Below are 24,740 nucleotides of genomic sequence, written 5' to 3'. Positions count from 1 at the left end.
TATTGCTGTTGCGGCGTAAAGCAATATTCATTCATTCATTCTAATTTTGACACAAAAAGGTCGAGAAACAGATCACCGACTTTTAACCTTCTATGACAACATTCAGGGTGAAGGCATAGTGTGGTTAAACCTTTTAGACGCCCTTGCCTCTGTGCAACCCCGTAACTACATAACGCTCATATCGGATTACTCGACACTAATCGTGTGCAGGCGGTGGATATAAGCTACTCTGTTTCGGTAACCACGGGAAACAAGATGGAAGCTAAGTAGGAACGGGCTGATCAACAGTTGTGTCCACCATGGCGGTCAGTAAGTATCTAACATATTTAAGCGTAACAATTTCTCCAGTTTCCGGCATTCAGGTTGAAATTATAATGCGTCAATATGACTATACCTCAAATGTGAATATTCTCGTCCACGTCTCATTGCACACATGTGTTCAAGCTGTCCTTTGATATAATGATGAATTGAACCTGTAATTTTCTAGTCCTTGAAGTAAACACACACGAAACAAAATGTATGTACTTACACACAATGTATGTAGGCATGTTGCGAGAATCGTCATGTGAAATCCAGTAAGCAATGGCTGTCAGTATCGCTAATATGGCATACCAAAGACCTGAGTTATACATTATTAATACCGACGGCAAGAGCGATGTCGAGAACAGTGTTGATTAGTTGTACTGCTATGGTGCATGTCAGGAGAGGTGAGGTGAGGTGAAATTGGGTTTAACGTCGTGCTTGAGAATATTTCGCTCATATGACGACGTGCATGCGTGTGTATGTGTATGTGCGGCTGCTTGTACTAGCCCAGACTGAAGCTGGTTTTATAGTGCTAGCCCACTGAGATACCATGCCGCAGTGAAGCATGAATACCCCACTCAGAAACATTATACGGACTCCGAGCCGACCAGTCCTTGTTGTACCCATTAATGCCGAGCGCTAGGTAGGGACCAACAAGTACCACATTTCAACGTCTTTTTGGTATGACGCGGTCGGGGATCGAACCCGCGACCTTCCGCGGACGCTCTAACAACTACACCACGGAGGCGGTTGTCAGAAGAGAGGGAGTAGGTCATTGTGATAGTGGAAAGGGAAGCATGTTTATATCAAAGGGATAAGGGGTATGCTATTATCATTGGGAAGGGTCTATGTTATTATCGATGGGAAGGGTATATGTTATTATCATTGGGAAGGATCTATGTTATTATCGATAGGAAGGGTATATGTTATTACCATTGGTAAGGGCATATGTCATTATCATTGGGAAGGGAATATGTTATTATCGATGGGAAGGGTATATGTTATTATCATTTGGAAGGGTATATGTTATTATCATTTGGAAGGGCATATGTCATTATCACTGGGAAGGGTATATGTTATTATCAATGGGAAGGGTCTATGTTATTATCGATGGGAAGGGTATATGTTATTACCATTGGTAAGGGCATATGTCATTATCATTGGGAAGGGAATATGTTATTATCGATGGGAAGGGTATATGTTATTATCATTTGGAAGGGTATATGTTATTATCATTTGGAAGGGCATATGTCATTATCACTGGGAAGGGTATATGTTATTATCAATGGGAAGGGTATATGTTATTATCGATGGGAAGGGTATATGTTATTATCATTGGGAAGGTATATGTTATTATCGATGAGAAGGGTATATTTTATTATCATTAGGAAGGGTATATGTTATTATCATTGGGAAGGGCATATGTCATTATCATTGGGAAGGGTATATGTTATCATTGGGGAGGGTATATTTTATTATCGATGGGAAGGGTATATGCCATTATCATTGTGAAGGGTATATGTTATTATTAATGGGAAGGGTATATGTTATTATCATTGGGAAGGGTCTATGTTATTATCACTGGGAAAAAGGGGGATGTTATTATCGTAGCTTTAACAACTGTCATCATAATATCAGTATATTTACAAAGTTTGGAGTAGACAGACATTCTTGAAAAGTTAAAGAGTTTCATGAACTTTCGAATATTCGGTTGATTCCTATATTATTAACATGAGATATACAATTTTCGAGCATGGTTAAAATATGTACAAGTAATGGAATTATGGTCTTTATCACTGACATCGTTCATTTCACATAATTTACAAACACGATCACTACAGGAGTGTTATACCATCTTCCTACATCAATATCACACGTGCGTGATTATCTGTTATCACACGTGCGCAGTTGTTTGCTGTTATCACCGGTACGTGTCTGCTATATTCACAGGGCGTGGGTGTATGCTATTAGTACAGATACGTGGGTGTATGCATAATCACATATCCCTGGGTATATGTTATTTTGGTGTTTCTTAAATGGTGTAGTGTCACAATTATACACGGGTGTACGGGTGTAGGACCCAAGTTAATAAATCGTATCAAGTCCGTCACAAAGAAGGGCAATGTGACGTGAACGGATCAAGTCTTTTAACTCTAGAACTAACCTCGTTTGCCCATGAGCGAGTCCGTTACAATGTCATGAGATTGCTTCATTGTTTAACAAAGCTACAAATGTACCGCATAATACAAATTGTGTTGAATAGCTATTTCATAAGTTATACCTTTCATATTTAAATTTCAAAGAGAAATACAAGTAATATTAATACATTTATTAGATTTTAAAATAAAATAATACCCAATTTATACTGAGAAGCAAAAAAACTACACTTCATCTGTTTTATATCCAATGTTTGATTTTCATTTAAAAATATCGATAGTTACCGATATTGTATAAAAAAATGTGCTCCATTGTCTATTTGTTTTAAAAGAACAACTTAGTTCAAATCATCTGATTTCTTATTTAAACATCGCATGATACCAGAGACCATATAATAGATTATATGGTCTCTGATCATACACAATTGACGCTTGGTATCCTTGACTACTTGTGTTTGAAAATCAATAAATATGTGGCTGAGGCAGGGACGAGTGATCGTTAAAAAGACATAGGTCACATTTAACAATACATTGTTTTCAATCTTCAATTATATGAGGAAAACAAATTTCATACGCATTTTATTACATGTAAGTAATAGCTATGCCATCATTTTATAACGTTGAGTGAGTGAGTGTGAGTTGGGTATACGCCGCTTTTAGCAATATTCCAGCAATATCACGGCGGGGGAACACCAGAAATGGGCTTCACACATTGTACCCATGTGGGGAATCGAACCCGGGTCTCCTTGTCGTGACGAGCGTACGCCTTACCACTAGGCTGCCCCACCGCCCTTATAACGTTAAGATGCATAAGATGAAAGTTTATGGGTTCAGATTTTCGGAGTCATATGAACCAAACTTATTGAGGCAATATACTTGTGGAGGGCTTTGTTAGAGGGATTCGAAGCCCAAGATTCTTTTAAATCTGTTTGCAGACAGAACACAGGTATTCCTATACTGTTTCTCAACAACAGACAGCCTACTACTCAGGTTTTAGCGCCCGTATAATACACGTCAAAGTGTTACATCACAATGTTTGACGTTGCCTGAATGACGTCATGGTCACACATTGCGTCGGTCATTGAAACTATGCTCATGAAATGATTCGTGTTCGGGTAAACCATTGATATTTATTGTTATTTGCGGGTATCTTAAATTCAGTTCCAATGTAATATGAATACACAATGCCATTTAGAAAGCGGTCAAATGTAACAAATGTTATATTTGGGAATAAACTTTAATAGATTTAAGGTGTGGGTAAAATAATGGTTGAGTGAAGAATGGAAAAGAGCCCACCTGAATGAGGATGTTCGCCATATATTTATTTTTGCCTTTGTGTAAAAAAACCTTATAGGTACAATATATTGCCGTACGTCCATGTTGACCAGATCAGTAGGGTCTGTAAGTAGGTCACGGCACTTCGCGTGATCTTAGTACTTCCGGTGACAAACAACGTTCCATACCTTTTCGAATGGTCTCATGGTTGTCAGTTGACAGTAAGGAACCGATAATTCTGGCAGGATTAACAAATTTCCGATCTTACCATCTCTAAATTAGCCAACTATTACGGCTATTACTGCGACAGCCATGTCATATTTGGCGGTCGCACAATTTCGAACCAGAACAAGTTCTTGAATATACGCTTGTCACCAGAAATCTAGTGCAGGAAGTAAGCTGGGCCCCGTCTCGCATGTCGCAAGTTTGCGCGCGCAAAATTAGCCGTGAACCAGCTTAGTACCGGAAGTGGCGTCTCGCGAGACCACAGGAACATATATGTCGCTTCTCTTCAACCCTTACAAATTGAGTACGGTAATGGGGGCTAGGTCTGGAATAGAATAGACGCGCACAACGTTTAGGCTACTATATTGTTACTGAATTAGAGAAACGCATGTCAAAGTGAACTTGAGATACCTGCAAATATCGATTCAATAACAACATGGCTTGTCATTCCTGTATGTAACTAACGTCTCAGATGCACCCAAGAGGTTGCTATATTCTCGAAATTTATGCATACTAACATTGGCGTATCTCAGCCACAGCAAATGTTTAAAGTCATGTGGTCGAATGCAGTACATGTATTGTCGCATCGATTTTGTCGCTTGGTTTGTCGGCACCACACCCGTGCTGCCTGGTGTCACTAACGCGGTGAACGTCTTACCTTCCGCAAGGTTCAGGGCCCTGTTTCATAAAGCTATGATAGCACATAAACATAGGCGTAATAAGAAGGGGTCCTGGTCGTCGGATGCTACTGGGCTACCGGTTCTGCCCAGTTCGTCGAGCACTCAGAACTTTGTCTTGTCTAAGACCTCATACAGGTCCAGCAATCTATGCAGCTAAGTGGATCGGGTGGTCGGGCTTGGTGACTGGGTCGATGATGTCTGATCCTATCCAATTGCATCGATGCTCCCACTCTCCCGCTATCACACAAGAGTGAGTGAGTGAGTTTAGTTTTACGCCGCTTTTAGCAATATTCCAGCAATATCACGGCGGGGGAGACCAGAAATGGGCTTCACACATTGTACCTATGTGGGGACTCGAACCCAGGTCTTCGGCGTGACGAACGAACGCTTTAACCATTAGGCTACCCCACCGCCCCAATCACGCAAGAACATTGTTGAGTGTGGCGTCCAGCAGGAAGAAACACAAACAAACACGTTGGGCTGTCGTCCAAAGCTGACTCATCACATAACTTAAATATTGTTTAAAGCGAACTCACTTGTGTCCATTAACCCGTGAAGATCCGGGTTAGAATTGGTTTTCAGGAACCCATGCTTGTTGTAAGGGGCGACTAAGGAGATCGGATGTTCAGGTTCGCTGACTTGGTTGACACATGTCATCGTATCCCAATTATGTGGATCGATGCTCATGATGTTGAACCACTGGATTGTCTGGTCCAGACTAGATTAATGACAGGCCGCCACCATAAGCTGGAAATTTGCTGAGTTCGGCGTTAAACAAAAAGACCAACCGTTAACCAACTCATTGCATCTTCCATCTAGAAATGTGTTTGGTGATCGATGTTTGTATTTTCAGACTATGGACATCCAGGAATGCCGGGGGCGCCCCCACAACGTAAGTAGCTCATAGCCAATATTGTTTCTGTCCATAAAGTATACATATCAACCTGACGCTACTAGCGACTAGATGGATGCAGATTTGGCAAATGCTAACGTTCAAGTGACCAATTGAAGATTCAAAAGTATTTGACTGAAACTCAATAGGATGGAAAATGAGTTCCAGCAGCATACTTGATCCTATTCTTTTTAAATTACAATCTGATCATTACATGCAATGAACGGTGATTACCTACCTGCACATATTATTTTCCCCGGCTGGGTTATGTGTGTTTACAGAGTGGACTGCGGGGATGGGCGGCGCCCCACCCCCCGAATGGAGACAGGGAACCCAGATACCAGTGGACAACGAGGCAGCCGCTCCCCCTTCGTTCGGGCCCCCGCCCATGCAGGGAATGCCAACCTTCCAGGGATACGAGAATGTCGGGGGCTTCAACCAGAGTGAGTGCACACTATCACTGGGATTTGATTAAAACAATAAGATTGAATTCCCATTCTTTTTAGTAGTGTTCTTCCTCAATATAAATATAATCATAATTATCTTTCAGCGAGTAAATGTTATCATACATTACTTAGTATATGCTATTACTCGCCCGTGTAGGATATAGTACAGGGGCTTGTGTAATTACATGTCAGTTTTTGGAACCAATACTAATTGTAATCACTGTTGTGTATGGATTCAGGAAAAACATGGTTCCATATTTTCTGTTTGCTATAATTGTCATTGTGGGGTGATTCAATATGAGTTCCCAAAATTGCTTGCGACACCATTTCGAGAAAACATGTTTTCATAAACCTATCACAACATAGTCATATATCATATCAAAAGGCAGCTTATGATGTATGACATAGAGATAACCACATAATATACTTCTAATTTCAATTTGGTGACATTAAATATGACATCATATAAATTCATCAAATATTGTCTTTCCTTCATCGGACACCAACATTGTAAGTATTGGCCTATATTAATGGAAACCATTTATTCAATTTATGTATTCTCCCATTTCACAATATATACTACCATGACACACTTATGTACGTAGTAATAATAGTACCCAGATAAGGTTAATATAGTCGTGTACAAGTAAAATCAGGCCTACCAGTACAGTCAGAATTAACACACTGACACTCGTGTCTGGGTAATTAAATGACAAATGACATAAAGCCAAATCTGCAGTCGATACAAACTGAATGTATTAATACAGGAGTGACAAATTATATCACAGTAAACAGATAACTACATATTACAAGTGGGGTATGCAAGTGCAATACATTATGTGCGCTAGTATGTTTATTTTAACTTTCACATTGTTAAGTAACTTGCAAAGTCAATCAACCCGTCATTAACCTGCAAGAACAAAATATGCTGTTGAAATACAAGGTTCGACATTATTTGTCATACAAGCACAAGCATGAATTATTATTTTACTTAATTTGGAAACTAGAAGGGGCCCTTGTTAGAGAACATGCCTCCGCCTTGCACAGCAATTTCCTTTCACTATAACATTTTTAAAGTACTACTGTGTACTTGTGCTTTAATGTACTTTCACCAAACCGTATGCAGATGGCCTTTGTGTCATACCTAACATAACCACCAAGATTCATGGAAATCCTTCTATAACTTTTTGAGATATTATTCATATTCTCCATTTATTTAACATTGCGAACTTTTCAAAGTACCTCTGGGTACATGTACTTTAACATACACTCTTCAAAAAAAGAAAGAAAGAAAGAAACGCAAAATAAAATATGAAGAAATGAAACTATGTACGCAAATGTCAAAATAAGCATGTTTTGAGGGTTAAATATTGTTGTTGGTATGGTTTAGAAGAACATGCGTGAGCGAATACAACCATAAACGATTTTGAATGGTTTTATCGATCATGATTGTCAAGATGAGCTCGACTGGTATGGAACACAACCAAAAGCCGCAATTATTGCTTTTCGCGTGCAACCTATGACTATAAAAGACCCAAATGCATCTCACAAATTCATCTAAAACCCTTGCAAATACTGGATGAGAAAATGGGACGTCTCAACGGTGCCCACCGAAATATTGCCATTGGACGATTACGAGCTGGCGAATCCAAGAGTGTCGTGGCGAAGACCTTCAGCATTCATCCCAACACAATAACTCGTTTGTGGGATCGTTTTGTGCATTCCATTTCGACAAATGACCATCCAAGACCAGGAAGACCGTGAGTCACCACACAGCCCAAGATCGCTACATCCGGGTAACCCACCTACGTGACTGCCATCGTTCCGCCCGGGACACAGCACAAGAACGGTTTTGAACCCGGAAAATGTCCAACCAGACAATCAGGAACCGTCTCCGAGAGGTAGGTATGCGTGCCAGACGTCCAGAAGTTGCCCACTCTCTGCCACGATTACATCAACGTCCGTGAGTCAGGTGGTGTAACGCGGTGCAGCCATGCAACCTTGGAACTGGAGGCACATATGGTTCAATGATAAATCGCGGTATCCCCTCAAGCGACGTGACGGAAGACAACGTGTCTACAGACCACGCAATGAACGTTTTGCATCCAACTGCATCAGGCAAGTGGACAGATTTGGTGGACATGTTGTGATGATGTGGGGGAAAATCTCATACACCTGCAGATCGGAATTGGTGCTCGTCCAAAGCAGTCTTACGGCCGTGGGATATACCAACCAGATTCTCTGTCCTCACGTGCATCGTCTTGTCGACCGCCAAAAGAAGCTGTACCAACAGGACAACGCCAGACTTCACACAGCACGTGCTACAATGGCCTACCTGGACAATAACAACATCAATGTGCTGCCCTGGCCCTCCAGATCCCCGGATCTGTAACCAGTTGATTACCTGTGGGATCAGATAGATAAACTTGTATGTCAACGTCGTAATCCGCCATCGAGGCTATAACAGTAACTGTTGTTCAACATGCTGCAGGAGGAATGGAGAAGGATTCCACAACGAAACATCCAACAACTGATTCAATCTGTATCAAGGAGGTGTCGTGCAGTTCAAGCAGTAAGAGGTGGCCATACAAGGCAGTAATGTCAACGTCACCTCGTGGACAGCAGTAATGACTATGATGACTATCATTCTTGCGAAATGTGCACGAGATACCAATGTATTTGCTCTACATAATTTTAATGCTGTACCGTTTATTTTCGTTCATTTACATGATTGAATAAGACCAAAGTTTTCAATGATATTTTGCTTTTGCGTTTCTTTTTTTGAAGAGTGTACTTTTTCAATATCTAATTGATTTGTCCTGGGCACATACGCAGGAGATTCAGAAAGTTTCATTGAAATCCATCAAGTAGCATTTGAGTAAAGATGGTAATACATAAAAACACAACACACACACACACACAGAGGGTTGGATGCATACCCTCTGCAGCAAACCTTTGGTTTTGGGCAAACTCAATTATGATTATAGTGATTATTATGCATACATATGTTATTGAGATTCATGATATATAATGGTAGTGTAAAACACACATCACAAGGTACATTTTGACATACTACATGCCTATGTTGTGATCGGTTTATAAAAATATGTTTTTCTCACATTGGTGTTGCAGCTCGATTATGGGTACCGATGTTCAGTTACCCAAGAATGACACTTATAATCATCAGAAAAAATGGAACCATGTTTTTTTCTGAATCCATATGCAACACTGATCCCACTTATCAATGGTTCCAAAAATTAACATGCACTTCCCACTGAAAGCATTTTTGCTACAAAAGCCCCTGCACTAATACTGCAGTGTCACAATGGTATTACCTTGCTTGACTCGCGGAAAGCTGAGAGTCATCGCACTGTAAGTTCGCCGCAGTTTCTATCGGTTATCTCCCAATTGACAGACACCCAATTGACAGACACTGAATTAGAAGGTTAATTAGGTTAACACCTACGGGTATAATGGAACAGTCCACTGTCTAGTGAGTAGAGCAGGGTGAGCCTGAAACAGGTTCGTTACTGAGAAGTTTGATTGTGGGTAAATAGAACTTTGTTGTGATTAAAAGATAAATGATTTCTCTTCTCAAAACTGATTTTACTATTAATTACTATCGAATATAAAAACAGGTTTGTCACTGAGGTTTGATTGTGTTTATTGATAGAAAAGACCCCTCCCAATAATAGCATATGTACAACAGAAGTTAACTGAGAAAACGTTTTGTTGGAGAGATATAGATATGTACATATTTGAAAACATTCTGATTTGCAATAAATGAGACACCTGCATTGCCATGTAAGATACAATTAATACCAATCATTGTTCTAATGTTAACAATACTTTCTAAAGATTGTAACAGTTTATGTCTTTGAGTAGTATACAATGGACATTCAAGGAAGTAATGAAAAACATTCTCACATCATGGCCACATTGACATGATGCGTCATATTTTAAATATTTATTCTAAATAAATCGTAATTAAGTGCACTCGTCATATATCTTAATATTGTGGGCAAACATATAACCTCTTTATTCCATATGAATAATATTTAGGTTCACATTTGTCTTTATTTGATTTATATGATACAATAGTGTCGCAATTTCTAATAGCTAAGCTAATGTTTTCAATATGATGATGCCGACTCCCGTTAGACTAGAAGGTTAAACCGAAATGTTTCCATCAGTTTATGTTGGAGAGTAATAAACAGAATACTAAACTCGCTTCCGTGAAATACCATTTTTATTAAACTCGTGAAAGATTTAGTATCAAATCATTAACTCGTTTAATAAAATTGGTATTATACGGAAGGTCGTTTAGAATCCTCTATTTATTATGTGCTATTTGTGACGTCATCTTTGATCCTTTGAGTGGTGTTGTGCTAAAATAGGTGTTGAAACAATATTCCTTTTCAATCGTTGTCAGTAGATATTCTTTGTCAACGAACCAGTTGTATAGTCGATACCTGGTATTTTGGAAATCAAGCAATATATAATATCAATAATCATTCTCACATGCGTCTGAAATATTAACTCACACCTACCTTATAAAGAGGGTGATCGAGTTTATCATATGTCAAAAGTTTCATCGTATGAGCAGGTACAGATTGTGATTTGAACACGTTCGCCAGTGCCTATTATTTGTTATAGTCTGTAATTCTTAGGGCACGAGTGTTATTCTATTTTTGTCTAAATTTTCTGTTAAATACTAGTCGCTGCATGGCTTAAACATTGACGATGCGGCTATAAGTTTAACTGACTCACTATTAAATAGTACATACAAGTTATTTGGCTTTACATATTCAGTTTTACAGAAACTATTTGCACAAGACATTTTAGTTATGAGTAGACGTTATTAGTTATAACTAGACATTATCAGTTCTGAATAGATAATATTAGTCATGACTCAACATTATTAGTTTTAAATTGAAATTGTAAGTTATAACAAGAATTAGCAGTTATAACTAGACATTATCAGTTTCTCATTTACATTTCTTACAGTGGCTCCTCTACCCCCGCCACCCTCCTCCACCCCCCCGCCTGAACCACCCAAGATGGATTTTGGGAAGTAAGTATAAAGGGAATCTCTGAAATTATTGAAATATAGTTTGCATTAGATTTAAATTACATTTATGTGATATCCAGTGCTCTATATAGCAGGTTGAAAACATTGATTACAAAACAGTCTCGTTTCCTGTTGACTGGGTTCCGTCCTATTGCGCAACTTAGTACAATAACCAGTCCAGAATTTTGCGACCAATTCATTGAACTGGATACATAAATATTAATCAGTATTATTTGATACATCTAAGCACTTGTATATTGCAACACTGCGCTCCTTCTAACCCTCGCAAACACGACGTGCAGCGTGCTCTGTCGTACAGCGTGCTCTGACAAACGGAAATCTGGAAATCGTGGAAATCTCATAACGAGGCTTGGCCGCTAGTAACGTTTGGCGGTCTGGTACGGACTTGATATCATATCAATCACATTGTATGTTACAAAAATACATTCAATAAGCGCAAAGAACACATATCAGGTGTAACCAGTTAGCCAGAAGACTTGTGAATCATTTTACGACCTCATCAAACAGGGGCAGTCTGTGACGTCTTAGTTAGGTAATGCTGCCTACACCTCGCCATAAAATATAGAAATACGATGTTATTAAAGTTTAAAATCAAAATTAACTTGTAAATACCATTTTCTTATGAAACAAGGAATTGAAATCGTACCATAGTTGTTTGTGGTGTCTCTTTTCACTTTCACACGAGAAAATTCGCGGATCGGCTGAATAGTAGGTCATTGTCGGAATAGGTTAATGAGGCTCTTGTTTCGGTTGGACCAGAAAATGCCAGTATACGTTTTAAAGATCTATCTACGTAATATAATTCCCAGATGTGAACATCTTACAGATTGGTACCCGTGAAGGTGCGGGTTAGAATATTGATCTTCAGTAACCCATGCTTGTCGTAAGAGGCGACTAACGGGATCGGGTGGTCAGACTCGCTGACGTCGTTGACACATGTCATCGGTTCCCAATTGCGCAGATCGATGCCCATGCTGTTGATCACTGGATTGTCTGGTCCAGACTCGATAATTTACAGACCGTCGCCATATAGCTGGAATATTGCTGAGTGCGGCGTAAAACTAAACTCACTTCCTCACTCTTACAGTTTGGACCTGAAAAAGATATAACTGACCTCAGGTTTAGCAAAAAAATGAAGCAGCGATTGAGAAAGATATTCCATTCAAACAACAATGCCATGTCCCCTAGGATTTGTCGATCCCCAAGACATAAGGTATTTTTTCTTCCCGTAGCCTGACTTCCATGGACGAGGGGGCGTGCAGGGACGCCATGATCCAGTTCGTCAGTGAGCACTGCTGCTTTGGTTCAGCTCCGGCTAAAGAAATGAAAATCACCAACATAGCCCCTGGTCATGCTTTGCATGTAGGTATAATTCAACACCATACCGATATATTTGTTTGTTTGTTGTTTAACGCCGCACTGAGCAATATTCCAGCTATATGACGGCGGTCTGTAAATAAATGCGTCTGGACCAGACAATCCAGTGATTGACATCATGAGCATCAATCTACGCAATTGGGATACGATGACATACATCAACCACGTCGGAGAGCCTGACCACGCGATCCTGTTTAGTTACCTCTTATGGCAAGCATGCGTTGCTAAAGAATAGTTCTAACGCGGATCTTCACGTGGCCGTTCAACTAACTCCGATACTTTAACATAGACTTACGACGAACGGGGCCCAGATGTGCACGTCATGTCTTAGTTGTTATAATCCCGACAGAAAAAGGTCAGAAACGTCAGCGTGTATAACATATCCAAGACAATATTATAGAACTACAGACTAGTGCAAAAAGTATTCGGACATTTGACGTAATTTCCCTAGACTTACATGTTATTTCAGCGTAGCATAAATAATTTTCATGAAGTGAGTTTAGGATGGATCTTTGTAAAAATTGACAGGCAAATTTGAAATGATCTCTGCTCTGCGCACATAATTTCAGTTCAATTTTCCGACAACTATTTAACTAATGACATCATATTTATCAGCTTATGTATGGTTCCACAATGCACAATCCCATAGGCCGCCATGTTAAAGGAGTTCACGGCACTGTACATATGTTGATTAAATTGTTGCCTTTCGATAAATAAGCAATGGAAAATTAAACAGAAACTATGTGATTGTAGGTAAGATGATTCCTCACAAATGTGCAAAATTTGACTTGGATATTACGAAAATTAAATTCATGAAAATTATTAAAGCTACACTAAATTAATATGTAAGTCTATTGAAATTACGTCAAGTGTCCGAATACGTTTTGCACGACTCTGTACATCTGTATATTAATTCCACTCGGAAATGCCCGTTTATGTTCGGTATTAACTAAAGATGTCGTATTTACTTCAAATGACCTCTATAGTATATGGTAGAAAGAGTGAGTGAGTGAGTGAGTGAGTATGGTTTTACGCCGCTTTTAGCAATATACCAGCAATATCAGAGCGGGGGACACCAGAAATGGCATCATACATCGTACCATGTGGAGCATCGAACCCGGCTTTTCGGCGTGACGAGCGAACGCTTTAACCACTCGGCTACCCCACCGCTCCTATGGTGGTACCATACAGTACACATGACATTATGCTGTGGTATGTATGTTGCAGTACACGCTGGAGACGTACACGGAGTTCAGGTCCACGGGGTACGTGTCGGAGCCCTACAGGGGAGGGTTTGTCGACGGCCCCGAGAACGGCCCTCCACCACCTCCCTGGGCTATACCCTGCAACGCTGACTCACTTTTCCTTGACCAACAGAAGCTCATTGAGGTGCCACACACAGCCACTGTTAGGGTAAGTCGGTCGGCAGGTTGGGTTGGGTGGAGAAGGCGGGATTCGACCACTGTATGTTCGGTGGGAGCCTGCTATTATAGACAGAATACTATTTGGGGCCACTACTTAAAAAAGCGACATTTTCTAAAGTGAGGGCAATATATTTCACTTTTTTTTCCGGGACATCCGGTATGCCAAGGGAACAATAAGTATTTGCAAATCCTGATACAGTTTCTTTTGTTAAACATTCATTTCATCAGCAACACATTATTTTTCAAACCATCCAGCATGTCCAGTGAACGATATTCTTGACAATGTCTTTGAGAGTCATATAGAAACTGGAGGGATATGTAAGAATACGATATATGAATGAACAACTTCTTTGTTTAAAATGAGTGTGAGTGAGTGATTTAGTTTTACGCCACACTCAGCGGTTTGTAAATAATTGAGTCTGGACCAGATATTCCAGTGGTCAACATCATGAGCATCGATCTACGCAATTCGGATACGATGAGTCAGGGAGGCTGGCCACCCGATCCCGTTAGTCGCCTCTTTCGACATGCATGGGTTACTGAAGATCAATTCTAACCCGAATCTTCACGGGTCTGTTTACGGCGAGGAGTCTTTGAAAGGCAAATGGAGTGAGTGAGTGAGTATATAATATTATCTTATCCTTACCTAAACACTCTACAATATGATAATTTCAGCCGTGCCACGCGTGTGATGCCCGGGGCTACAACCGATGCCACAGGTGTCACGGCTGGGGGAACGTCAGGTGCCACACCTGCGGGGGTGACGGCGTACGCATGGTGCACGTGCATGAACAAGGGATGCAACCTCAGCCTTGCTTCGCCTGTGGTGGCGACGGCCGACGAAGGTTTGTTCACGTCTCTCTACGTACGCATGATACAGACAGCCCATTCCATCCAGTTAAAGTTAGTTTTCTGGCTTTCCGTACATGCATATATCTATTCAACTGGGGCAATCACGTCCGTTAGGCATTATAGGTTCTTGGCCTAAATCGCTGCTTCCTGTTTCAAACCCCTAGTTTTGACCTGATTTATTTGTGGTCGTCGGTAATGTGTACCCGTAATATTGGCCACTTAGAACAACATGCATTTCATTATGTTTTAATGTGACGTTGGCAGGTTACACGGCCTTTCTATTGGACTAGATGTCTGTTGCACGACTGTGAAACTGGTCATCCATCTTGACATTTTATTCCTGAAATGACGTCAACACTGACGGACAACGTCCACATTACCGGAAACTCCTGCAACGCCCGGGCATGAAGACATACTGAATCGTTGTTTCTAATCACAAGAACTCTTTAATGATAAAATAACTCCAATTCACCTCCATACAATGGCCATCACTCTGTGAGTGTTCATACTCCAATGTACTCACACATAGTGAAAGCCATTTCTTAAATATTGTACAATCGTGGATGATGAACAAAGACGTCATAGACAACACAGACGCACACGCACACACACACACACACACACAGAGAAGGAAGTAATGTACACGCATGTGTATTGGGAATATTTACAGTCACAATGACATGTTCGTGTTTTCAGGTGTATGACGTGTGGTGGTGACGGCCGTATTACATGTAGGACTTGCGACGGCTTCAGAAACCTCAAATGCTACGTCCAGCTCAAAGTTACCTTGTAAGTTCAAATCACCACCTCTATTTCAGTTTATCAAACTACACTCGGACGTTAATTAACTTCTAGAAATATCTACTGTCCATGCACTTATAGTGAGTGAGTGAGTGGGTGAGTACGTGAGTAAGGATGACGGGATAGCTAGTAAACCCAGGGCACAAGCTGGAGAATTAACTGAAATGCTAGTATGTTGACATGAAGCGAGAGAGTGGTCAGTTTGCGAGGCTGCGTCATAGCACAGAGTCAGCTGGAAGATTGTTTTGTTCTAAGCGTGAGTGACTATGGCATTACGCCACATTTAGCAATATTTCAGCTATATCTCGGCGTGGGACACCAGAAATCGGCTTCACATATTGTACTCATATGGGGAATCGAACCCGAGTCTTCGGCGTCTTTAGGCTAAACCACCGCCCCTATTGGGGAAATCAATAAATGTTTCAGCAGTGTGATAAAGCAATATCAAGTCTCTAGAACAGAAAACAATGTCCCAAGTCTATTGATATTTGTTTCAGTCGTATTCCAAACTCCCCAAATGTTTCAGAGTAATAAGTCTTCATCAAACTACCCCATGTTTTGGTACAATGTCAGTTAACAAAACAGTGGATTCTTTAGTCCAGACAGACCGTCGAATAGCTGGAATATAGCGGCGTTCAACAATAGATAAGAAACAAATTATCAAAACTCTAGTTGTTTCAGTATTCTACTGTTTGTTTCATCTCTAGCCAGAATTCACGTGTGTCAGTGTAACTATGTTTGAAAAGCTGGAGTTGTAGAATGGGTTTTGTTCCAGTAAAAACAACAAAGACGACTACATCCTGGAGCGGACTGACATGCCTGATGAGCTAGTGAAGGATGTTAGCGGAACCGCCATCTTCGAGCAGACGCTCATGCCGGTAGGTCGTTATACTCACACTGAATACACGAAACAAGTTGACTATTTCTTGAAAATTTCAAAATGTACAACAGGTCATTGAGTTGATGTGTTTCGGTATTCTGAATTATGACGGACTTTGTTGACGGACTTAGCTAGATATAAATATACTTGTGTTTGTATCATACTGAAATCCAAAGGGCCGATATTCAAGTACAGTCAAATCCCGATGAGTCGAATGCCGGTGTCTGGAATATTATGCATAACACGAAGTACCTGTCGGTCCCGACCATTCCCTGCTGTTTTTTTGTCATCATTTGATTTCCGGTTACACGAATTCGTCTCATAAATACACACGATGACTCGAAATGGAAATTTGGTCCCTTGAGATTCAAACAATAGTAATCTTGTATACATAAGCCGAAGTCAGTCAATGAGAAGTGATTGAATAACCTTTGCTGAGATATTTGCTGTTTTGAGTTAGATCGTTAAAAGGAGGGCGGTTCTTATTCCGTGAAAGTACGCAGTTTCTTTAGTATTGGTGACATAAAAATAAATGTAAAGCAGATGATAAACAAGTCCTGGCCTTCGTTGTACCAATCTGCCAAAGGACTGAGACGATCAAAACCCCAATGCTTTAACATGAACTTACTAAACTCATAGCTGAAATCAGGTTGATTGAACGTGGGCCTGCACATGCATTTAAAGGCAAACTCTCCCCTACGCCTGTGCACGTGCTTCCCGATTAAAAGATACATTTCCCGTGCAGTTCGAACAGATTACGTGGACAACATGGCATTTTGTGATTTTGGAGTGTACCTCTTTGTTCAAAAGTGAATAGTATCTTTTTGCTTACGATGTTGATTGTGGCATATAACTCATACATTTCGCTCCAGGTGTGGCCAATCACATCCTACTTCGTCAGGGAAATCAACGAGAACTCCATCAGACTGGTGAACCAACACAAGGGGGGCTTTCCTGGAGCCAGACAGCTTATGCAGGTAACATCATAATGCAGCATACTGTGAGGAAACGCCCCTTTAATTAACACAGATGATCATGCTTCACACCTCACTCGTGGTAGGTATTGTCTGTATGTTGTATAACTCCGCTCTCCATATACTGTCCATTTATATGACAGCTGTTTGTGAACAATGGAGTCCAGACCAGACAATCCAGTGAGTGAGTGAGTGAGTGTGGTTTTACGCCGCTTTGGGCAATATTCCTGCAATATCGCGGCGGGGGACACCAGTAATGTACCAATGCGGGGAATCGAACCCGGGTGTTCGGCGTGACGAGCGAACGCTTTAACCACTAGGCTACAGACAATCCAGACATCATGTGCGTTGCGGGGATAGGATGGCATGCAGTCAATCAAGTAAGCGAGCCTGACCACCCAGTGTTGTTAATCCCATCCGACGATAAGCATGGGTAAACTAGTCGGACTAGGGCAAAGTTGAAATATTGCATGTCTTCCAAACTCCTGGAAATAGGTTTCCAGGTAACTGAAGCATTAGTCCAAAGATGTTAATTCTCACGTGAATATCGATTTCCGCAACAGTACAATATATGAAGCCAATTCCTCGTGTCCCCACGCCGTGATGTTGCTGGAATATTGTTAAACGCGACGTATAACCAAACTCACTCACTGCTATTTCTTGCCCTCCGTTGTTTCAGCGACAAGTGTTGAGGGGCGTCCCTGTGACGGAGGTTCATTACAGCTGGAAGGATGTGACGACCCGCTTCTGGGTGTACGGGAACGAGAGGAAAGTGTACTCACCCGACTATCCACAACAGTGTTGCTGGGGATGTACTATTCTCTAAGGCAATAATCTACTGTTATCTGGTTAAGTTATCCCAACAATGTTGTTTGTAAGATATTTTGGGCTAAACTTCAGTTATCTGTTATAGCCAGCCGATATGCTCATTACCTACTGAAACGTCCGTAAAAGTTTACTTATTTTCTTTGTTGTCCTTCTGGGTTATATATTTATATTACATTTTATATTTATTATTGATGATGATGATGATGATGATGATGATGTTGATGATGATGATTGTCTGTGTGCTGGCTACGCTGGAGATCTACGCTTGATTCTCCAGAAACAAACCCATGCGTGAAGCTCATTTCTGGTTCCTCTGCTCTGATATTGTTTGAATATTGCTTAAAGCGGCATAAAACTGCACTCAGTCACTCACTGTGTAAATTTTATCATTGAATCTGTTAGATATTTTTTATCAGCATTACATTTGCTGAAGTATTCCACGAACAGTATTACCGCACAAAAGGTATTTTATCAGCATATCACATTCGTTTTGCCAAATATACGTCAAACATTCATGAATATATTTCTATATACATGTTTATATCATATATTTTTATTTACTACTGTGCAAACAATGTTACATTTTCAGTATTACACCCTTCTCACGAACAGGTATTGTATTAATAATCACCAAAGACATTAAATATCTGTACAAATGCTATGCCATCTCGATGTAGTGTAATTTATATAAAGTCAGTCAGTCTTGACATGTGTTATTTTGTGTTAATTAAAATATACAGGTTAATTCTCCCGTGAATATCGATTATCAGATTATCTTCTACGAGGTTCCCAGAACTTAAGTATATTGAAACGTTGGTGATGATACACACTCCTACCTAAAGTTCCATGCGTCCAGCATAGCACGTGTACCTCGGGTAACCGCCACGTGACGATGTGTCACATCACACAGTCTTGCATTAGGCCAGTCACTTCTGATTACAAAAAGAGAAAAGTACGGTCCCGCGATATGCAAATTAGCCTGTGGCACTGATGTTATGCTTACTGAGAGCCGGAGAGTGGCACCGACTGTAAAGGGCACTTTACATGTCAAACAGACCGACACGTTTTCTAGCCTTAAAGAATCGGATGTGAGTACGTCGAAATGTTCGACCATTATTTTAACAGTATTGGTGGTCAGAGGCTGTGGAGACGGGCGGGCTTGGTTTTCACGTGAAATAGATATTTGCCGACCTGGGTGCCATTGTACAAAGACAGAAAGACAGACGGATATATTTTATTAAAGTGATATGTTACAGGTAAAACCATATTTCAAATGCCTCGATGACACATATCACCCAGCCATAACACTGGCTTACGAGACACTACTAAAACAAATTAACTAAAAAAAATTACAATATTCAATCTGGACGATTGTGTTCATGACATACATAAAATAGTACATAGGTAAAATATATTAAGAATGTAACTGCCTTGTACAAAGCGATCTTAAGGCTAAGGTGATCGCAACTCCCATACATTAACATAGACTTACGACTGTCGTAGCGTTAAGGTTGCTTTGTACACCGGTACAACGACACCCTATGATATTAATATAAAATCATGTACATATTTACGAATGCTGTAATTTTATTACCTTTCACTAACATTTTCAGTTAGTATTTTAGATTATATATAAAGAATGGCTAGGGTACTTTTATTTACTCTTTTTTAACTCACATCATATGTATATATTGTGTACCCTCGTTAGACTTGAATAAACTGTCTGTCTGTCACGAAACAAACACTTGCCGACCTGTGATAATATTGGAGTTGACACCTTCCATCTATCAGGAAACTCTCGGGGGCTGTCTTTATTAGTCCTTGATTTGATGATTTGAAGGTCACTCAGTTACCATCCAGCAGTGCCGTCGGTTGATTAAACCGGTTGTTTATTTTGATCCCCAAAATAGCGTGAGGTTCACAAAGTGGATAATTACTGATTGACAGTTGTCGCCGTCCGATCAAGTGCCTTGTTACAGACTGGGGCGGGGTCGCTACTAGTTATTGAAGAAACCCCTATAGAAACAGCGTCGTCAACGATGCAGTGTGCTAAACAGTTTCCAAATTTTGCGAGCCAGTTGAGCTAGCTATGCCTGAAAGTTGCTAGCCCACAAAATAATTCACTAGCCCGAAACTTGAATGTAGATCCGGGTTACATCATTAAGCTGCTTATATGATGAACATTTTTATCAGGCCATAATCTTTCATGATTTAAAAGTGTATTATAACTTAACAAGTCGGAGAGAGTGATATATTTACAAAATGACCCCATGAAATTCACTAGCCAGTCGGGCCAGTGACTGTGGAGATTTACTGGCCCGACTGGATTTTTACTCGCCACGGGCTAGCGGACCAGTGGCTATTTCGCACACTGCAATGATGTCATCCCCCCTATTTTCAATCACAGTAGAGCAGTCCAAAGAATCTACAAAAGAACTTCACTGACCCGTCAGTAATATCTTGATAGGTATCCTAGCGCATGTTCATCTCAGTTTGAAAATAATTCTTACTAGCTTATGCAGCTTGAACATTATCACCGCAGTTTTTAAATATTCGCCACTTCTGCTTCTGGTAATGGAGTCTGGAAGTAACGCGCTTGAAAAACTCGTGCAGCGGAAGTGAGCCATGATTGGTTTAAACTCGTAACTATGACATCACGTGATACATCCGGCGAACACCTGCGTGAAATATACAACGTTTCCACCGTGATTTGACGTGTGTTTATGTAAACAGTTTAAAACAAAGAATCCATCAGTAACAAGTGACTGGGACGGCGTGGTTATTGTTGGCTCGTCTCGCTGAACGCATGGGTTTGAATCCCAAAGTGGTTCAGTGTGTGACGCTCTTTCTCGCGTAGCCTTGCTCCAAGGCTGTACTGAATGCTAAGCCAATGGATATATAGTAATTCTATCCTTTAAAGAGGCAATTCTAGATTACCGAAGAACGCCAGCCTGTTAGGGGGACAATGTATTCGTTCTATTCATATTCTTTTAGAAATTATCATATTATTTATTACCTTAGAGACTTGTGCAAGTCTATTTCTCGCAGACATATGTATGTTATATTGGTATAAGGGGAGATCACTCACTCAATCAAAGCAGTGGTGCGTTCCTCGGCATCTTTCCGACTTCGTACGCAGTTAATTCCGCTTGTAAACTTTCATTGCACCCGCCCGATTTGCATATCAAGAGTCACTGTTTGTTTGATTGATTAGATGCAGGGATATTGAAAATAGCAGGGCTAGCTGTGGAGTGGGTTGTGATATAATTATCACACACTGCCTTTAGACCGTTTCTCTTGTCACCTGTGACTTGTAAAGCGAAGATACAAGTACTATTGTTCTGGAAGAGCTCAACACATGTATCACCATTATCAATACATCTCTGTCAGGACAAAATACCTCATTGCTTTTCCGTCTCATGGAAGGAATATTGTTAACTGCCATCACTATGGAAGGAATATTGTTAACTGCCATCACTATGGAAGGAATATTGTTAACTGCCATCACTATGGAAGGAAATTTTTTAACTGCCATCACTATGGAAGGAAAATTGTTAACTGCCATCACTATGGAAGGAAAATTGTTAACTGCCATCACTATGGAAGGAAAATTGTTAACTGCCATCACTATGGAAGGAATAGTGTTAACTGCCATCACTATGGAAGGGCCATTGTTAACTGCCATCACTATGGAAGGAGTATTGTTAACTGCCATCACTATGGAAGGAATATTGTTAACTGCCATCACTATGGAAGGAATATTGTTAACTGCCATGACTATGGAAGGAATATTGTTAACTGCCATGACTATGGAAGGAATATTGTTAACTGCCATCACTATGGAAGAAATATTGTTAACTGCCATCACTATGGAAGGAATATTGTTAACTGCCATCACTATGGAAGGAATATTGTTAACTGCCATCACTATGGGAGGAATATTGTTAACTGCCATCACTATGGAAGGACCATTGTTAACTGCCATCACTATGGAGGGAATATTGTTAACTGCCATCACTATGAAAGGACCATTGTTAACTGCCATCACTATGGAAGGACTATTGTTAACTGCTATCACTATGGAAGGACTATTGTTAACTGCCATCACTAAGTTTCAGTGACCCTCTCATGTTGTTTTGACGAATTTTCAATAGTCTGTTTCGGCGAATAAGGGACCGTTCATAATTTATGATTCAATATAAAAGGTACATTTATTTCAAATTATTTGCCTGCAAGAAATTTTTCGGGGTAAATAAAGATGAGCACATCAAATGTTACGGTAAATGGGGAATGTGGCAGATACCCGCTCATCTTATCTTCACAAATCAGGGCGATTAAATATTGGGTAAGGTTATTAAGTATGCCATCCTACCATTTACCGAAAGAATGCTATAATATGTTATTATATAGGTAGTATTTTTCCTGTACCACGATTGGTCAAAAGACCGTCACATGATTGACTACAAAACACGATATTGACTTGAGTTTTCTGATAAGTTATGATATTGACTTGGGTTACTAAAAATAGACAAGGAATCCCGTACGAAGGGGCTTCCCCCGCTTTTCCGCCAATCAGATCACTCGGATAGATGGCACAGTGTGTGCATTAAAAGTTTATGTTAAAACCCGCTTCTCTTTCATTATATAATAAAACAATTATAGACTCTTGTAGACGTCGATATCGGTTTTATTGACCTGAGAAAACAATATCGACCTCGCGAGGTCGATATTGTTTTCTCAGGTCAATAAAAACCGATATCGACCTCTACAAGAGTCTATAATTGTATAATGTTACTATATGACAAAGAAGGTAAAAAGAATTGGATAACAGATGTTAAACACCTACTTTTTTCAACTGGATTTAATCATTTATGATATGAACAAAATGTTGAATGTTCGTCATTGTTTCTAAATGTATTCACGCAAAGATTAAGAGATATTTACCAGCAGAAATGGTTGGAAACAATTTCAGTAGATACAATATACAATTATAGACTCTTGAGTAAAACAATATCGACCGAGCTTGCGAGGTCGATATTGTTTTTCTCAGGTCAATAAAAACCGATATCGACGTCTACAAGAGTCTATAATTGTTTTATTATATAATGAAAGAGAAACGGGTTTTAACATAAACTTTTAATGCACACACTGTGCCATCTATCCGAGTGATCTGATTGGCTGAAAAGCGGGGGAAGCCCCTTCGTACGGGATTCCTTGTCTATTTTTAGTAACCCAAGTCAATATCATAATTTATCAGAAAACTCAAGTCAATATCGTGTTTTGTAGTCAATCATGTGACGGTCTTTTTGACCAATCGTGGTACAGGAAAAATGCTACCTATATAATAAAATGTAATTATTACTCAATCTTTAAAACACACATTTATACTGAACGCTATTTATCATGTGTTAATGTTAAGAAATATAGAATAGCTTTAGCTCGTTTCCGTTGTTCATCTCATGATTTATTACTTGAAAAGGTAGATTTATGAATATCAAAAGAGAGGATAGAATCTGTAGATGTTGTAATAATACTGTTATAGAAGACGAATATCATTTTCTTCTTCTATGCCCAGCATATAATACTACATGTAGTAAATATATTAAAGAACTCTATTTTGTCCATCCACCAATCGCTAAATTTTCTTCTCTATTGAATTCTTCAAATGAATTTGTGATTAAAAATGTTGCGGTTTTCATTTATCAAGCCATGTCGATTAGAAAGATGTATATATGAAATGTACTATAGGCCTGTGGCCTCCTCAGTACTGAAATAAAGATTAATTGATTGAATTTTTGGGGGTGGGGGTGGGGGTAGGGTAGAAGGTGGTCTGATGATTTTTATGGAGAAGCATGTGCAATGTGAATGACCCCCTAAAATTTATGTACAAAGTAAGTCTCCTCTCCCCACGTCATATACAAAATCAATGACCCCCATCCCCTTTCCTATAATTTTTAAGCATATCTAGTTAGTATTTTCATGTGCAAAATTGCTGCCCCCCTAGAACATTTGTACAAAATTGCTGACACACCCCCACCCCCGGGAACAAAATAGGTCTCTCTCACACACGCACGCACGCACGCACACACCTAAAATCATGATCACCCCATCATCATTAATTATGAACGGTCCCTAAGTGAGATTTGCTACTCTCTGGTGCAAATACATTATATTTGACTTTAATGCAGCTATATTATTTTAATATGATGATGATTTAGCATGTGTACGACACGACGGAGAGAAACAGAACGCTGCATACATGTTCATTATAGTATTCAATGCATGGGATACGACCCTGGACGAATGGGTCTTGTGTGCAGTGCATGGAAAAAAAACCACCTAAAATGATAGGAGGGTCTTTGTACTTTCACAACCTGAATACACGTTTATGACGCATGCGGACAGATTGGAGGATAGATGGAGAGACAATTCTCTTAACATTAGTTCAAGAGGGCATGTTTAGAATAGGTCCGAAACAATATGGTGTGTGTTCTCAGTGTCCGTGTCCTCTCTCTGAGTGTGAGGGTATTGTGAG

At 40.0% G+C, this 24,740-nt stretch overlaps 1 protein-coding gene across 2 annotated transcripts; it reads left to right on the top strand.

The window, feature by feature from the left end:
• Positions 1-224: 224 nt before the first annotated feature.
• On the top strand, positions 225-18,909 carry LOC124285039 (protein SSUH2 homolog). Of its 2 annotated transcripts, XM_046721176.1 has the most exons (12): positions 3,547-3,574; positions 4,432-4,444; positions 5,493-5,531; positions 5,813-5,974; positions 10,985-11,051; positions 12,302-12,431; positions 13,674-13,859; positions 14,546-14,715; positions 15,419-15,511; positions 16,299-16,401; positions 17,276-17,380; positions 18,057-18,909. In XM_046721176.1, exons 1-12 carry the CDS (start codon positions 3,560-3,562, stop codon positions 18,201-18,203), a joined length of 1,230 nt encoding a protein of 409 aa, XP_046577132.1. In that variant the 5' UTR covers positions 3,547-3,559; the 3' UTR covers positions 18,204-18,909. The 2 variants fall into 2 exon arrangements, with proteins under 2 accessions (XP_046577133.1, XP_046577132.1); XM_046721177.1 differs by lacking the exons at positions 3,547-3,574; positions 4,432-4,444 and adding an exon at positions 225-309.
• The last annotated feature ends 5,831 nt before the right edge of the window (positions 18,910-24,740 follow it).

Source organism: Haliotis rubra, unplaced genomic scaffold (assembly GCF_003918875.1).
Source record: "Haliotis rubra isolate DU_JTF1 unplaced genomic scaffold, ASM391887v1 Scf350, whole genome shotgun sequence".
Classification (NCBI taxonomy): domain Eukaryota; kingdom Metazoa; phylum Mollusca; class Gastropoda; order Lepetellida; family Haliotidae; genus Haliotis; species Haliotis rubra.
Note: the sequence above shows the minus strand (reverse complement) of the source record. Positions and strands in the feature narration are given on the sequence as shown.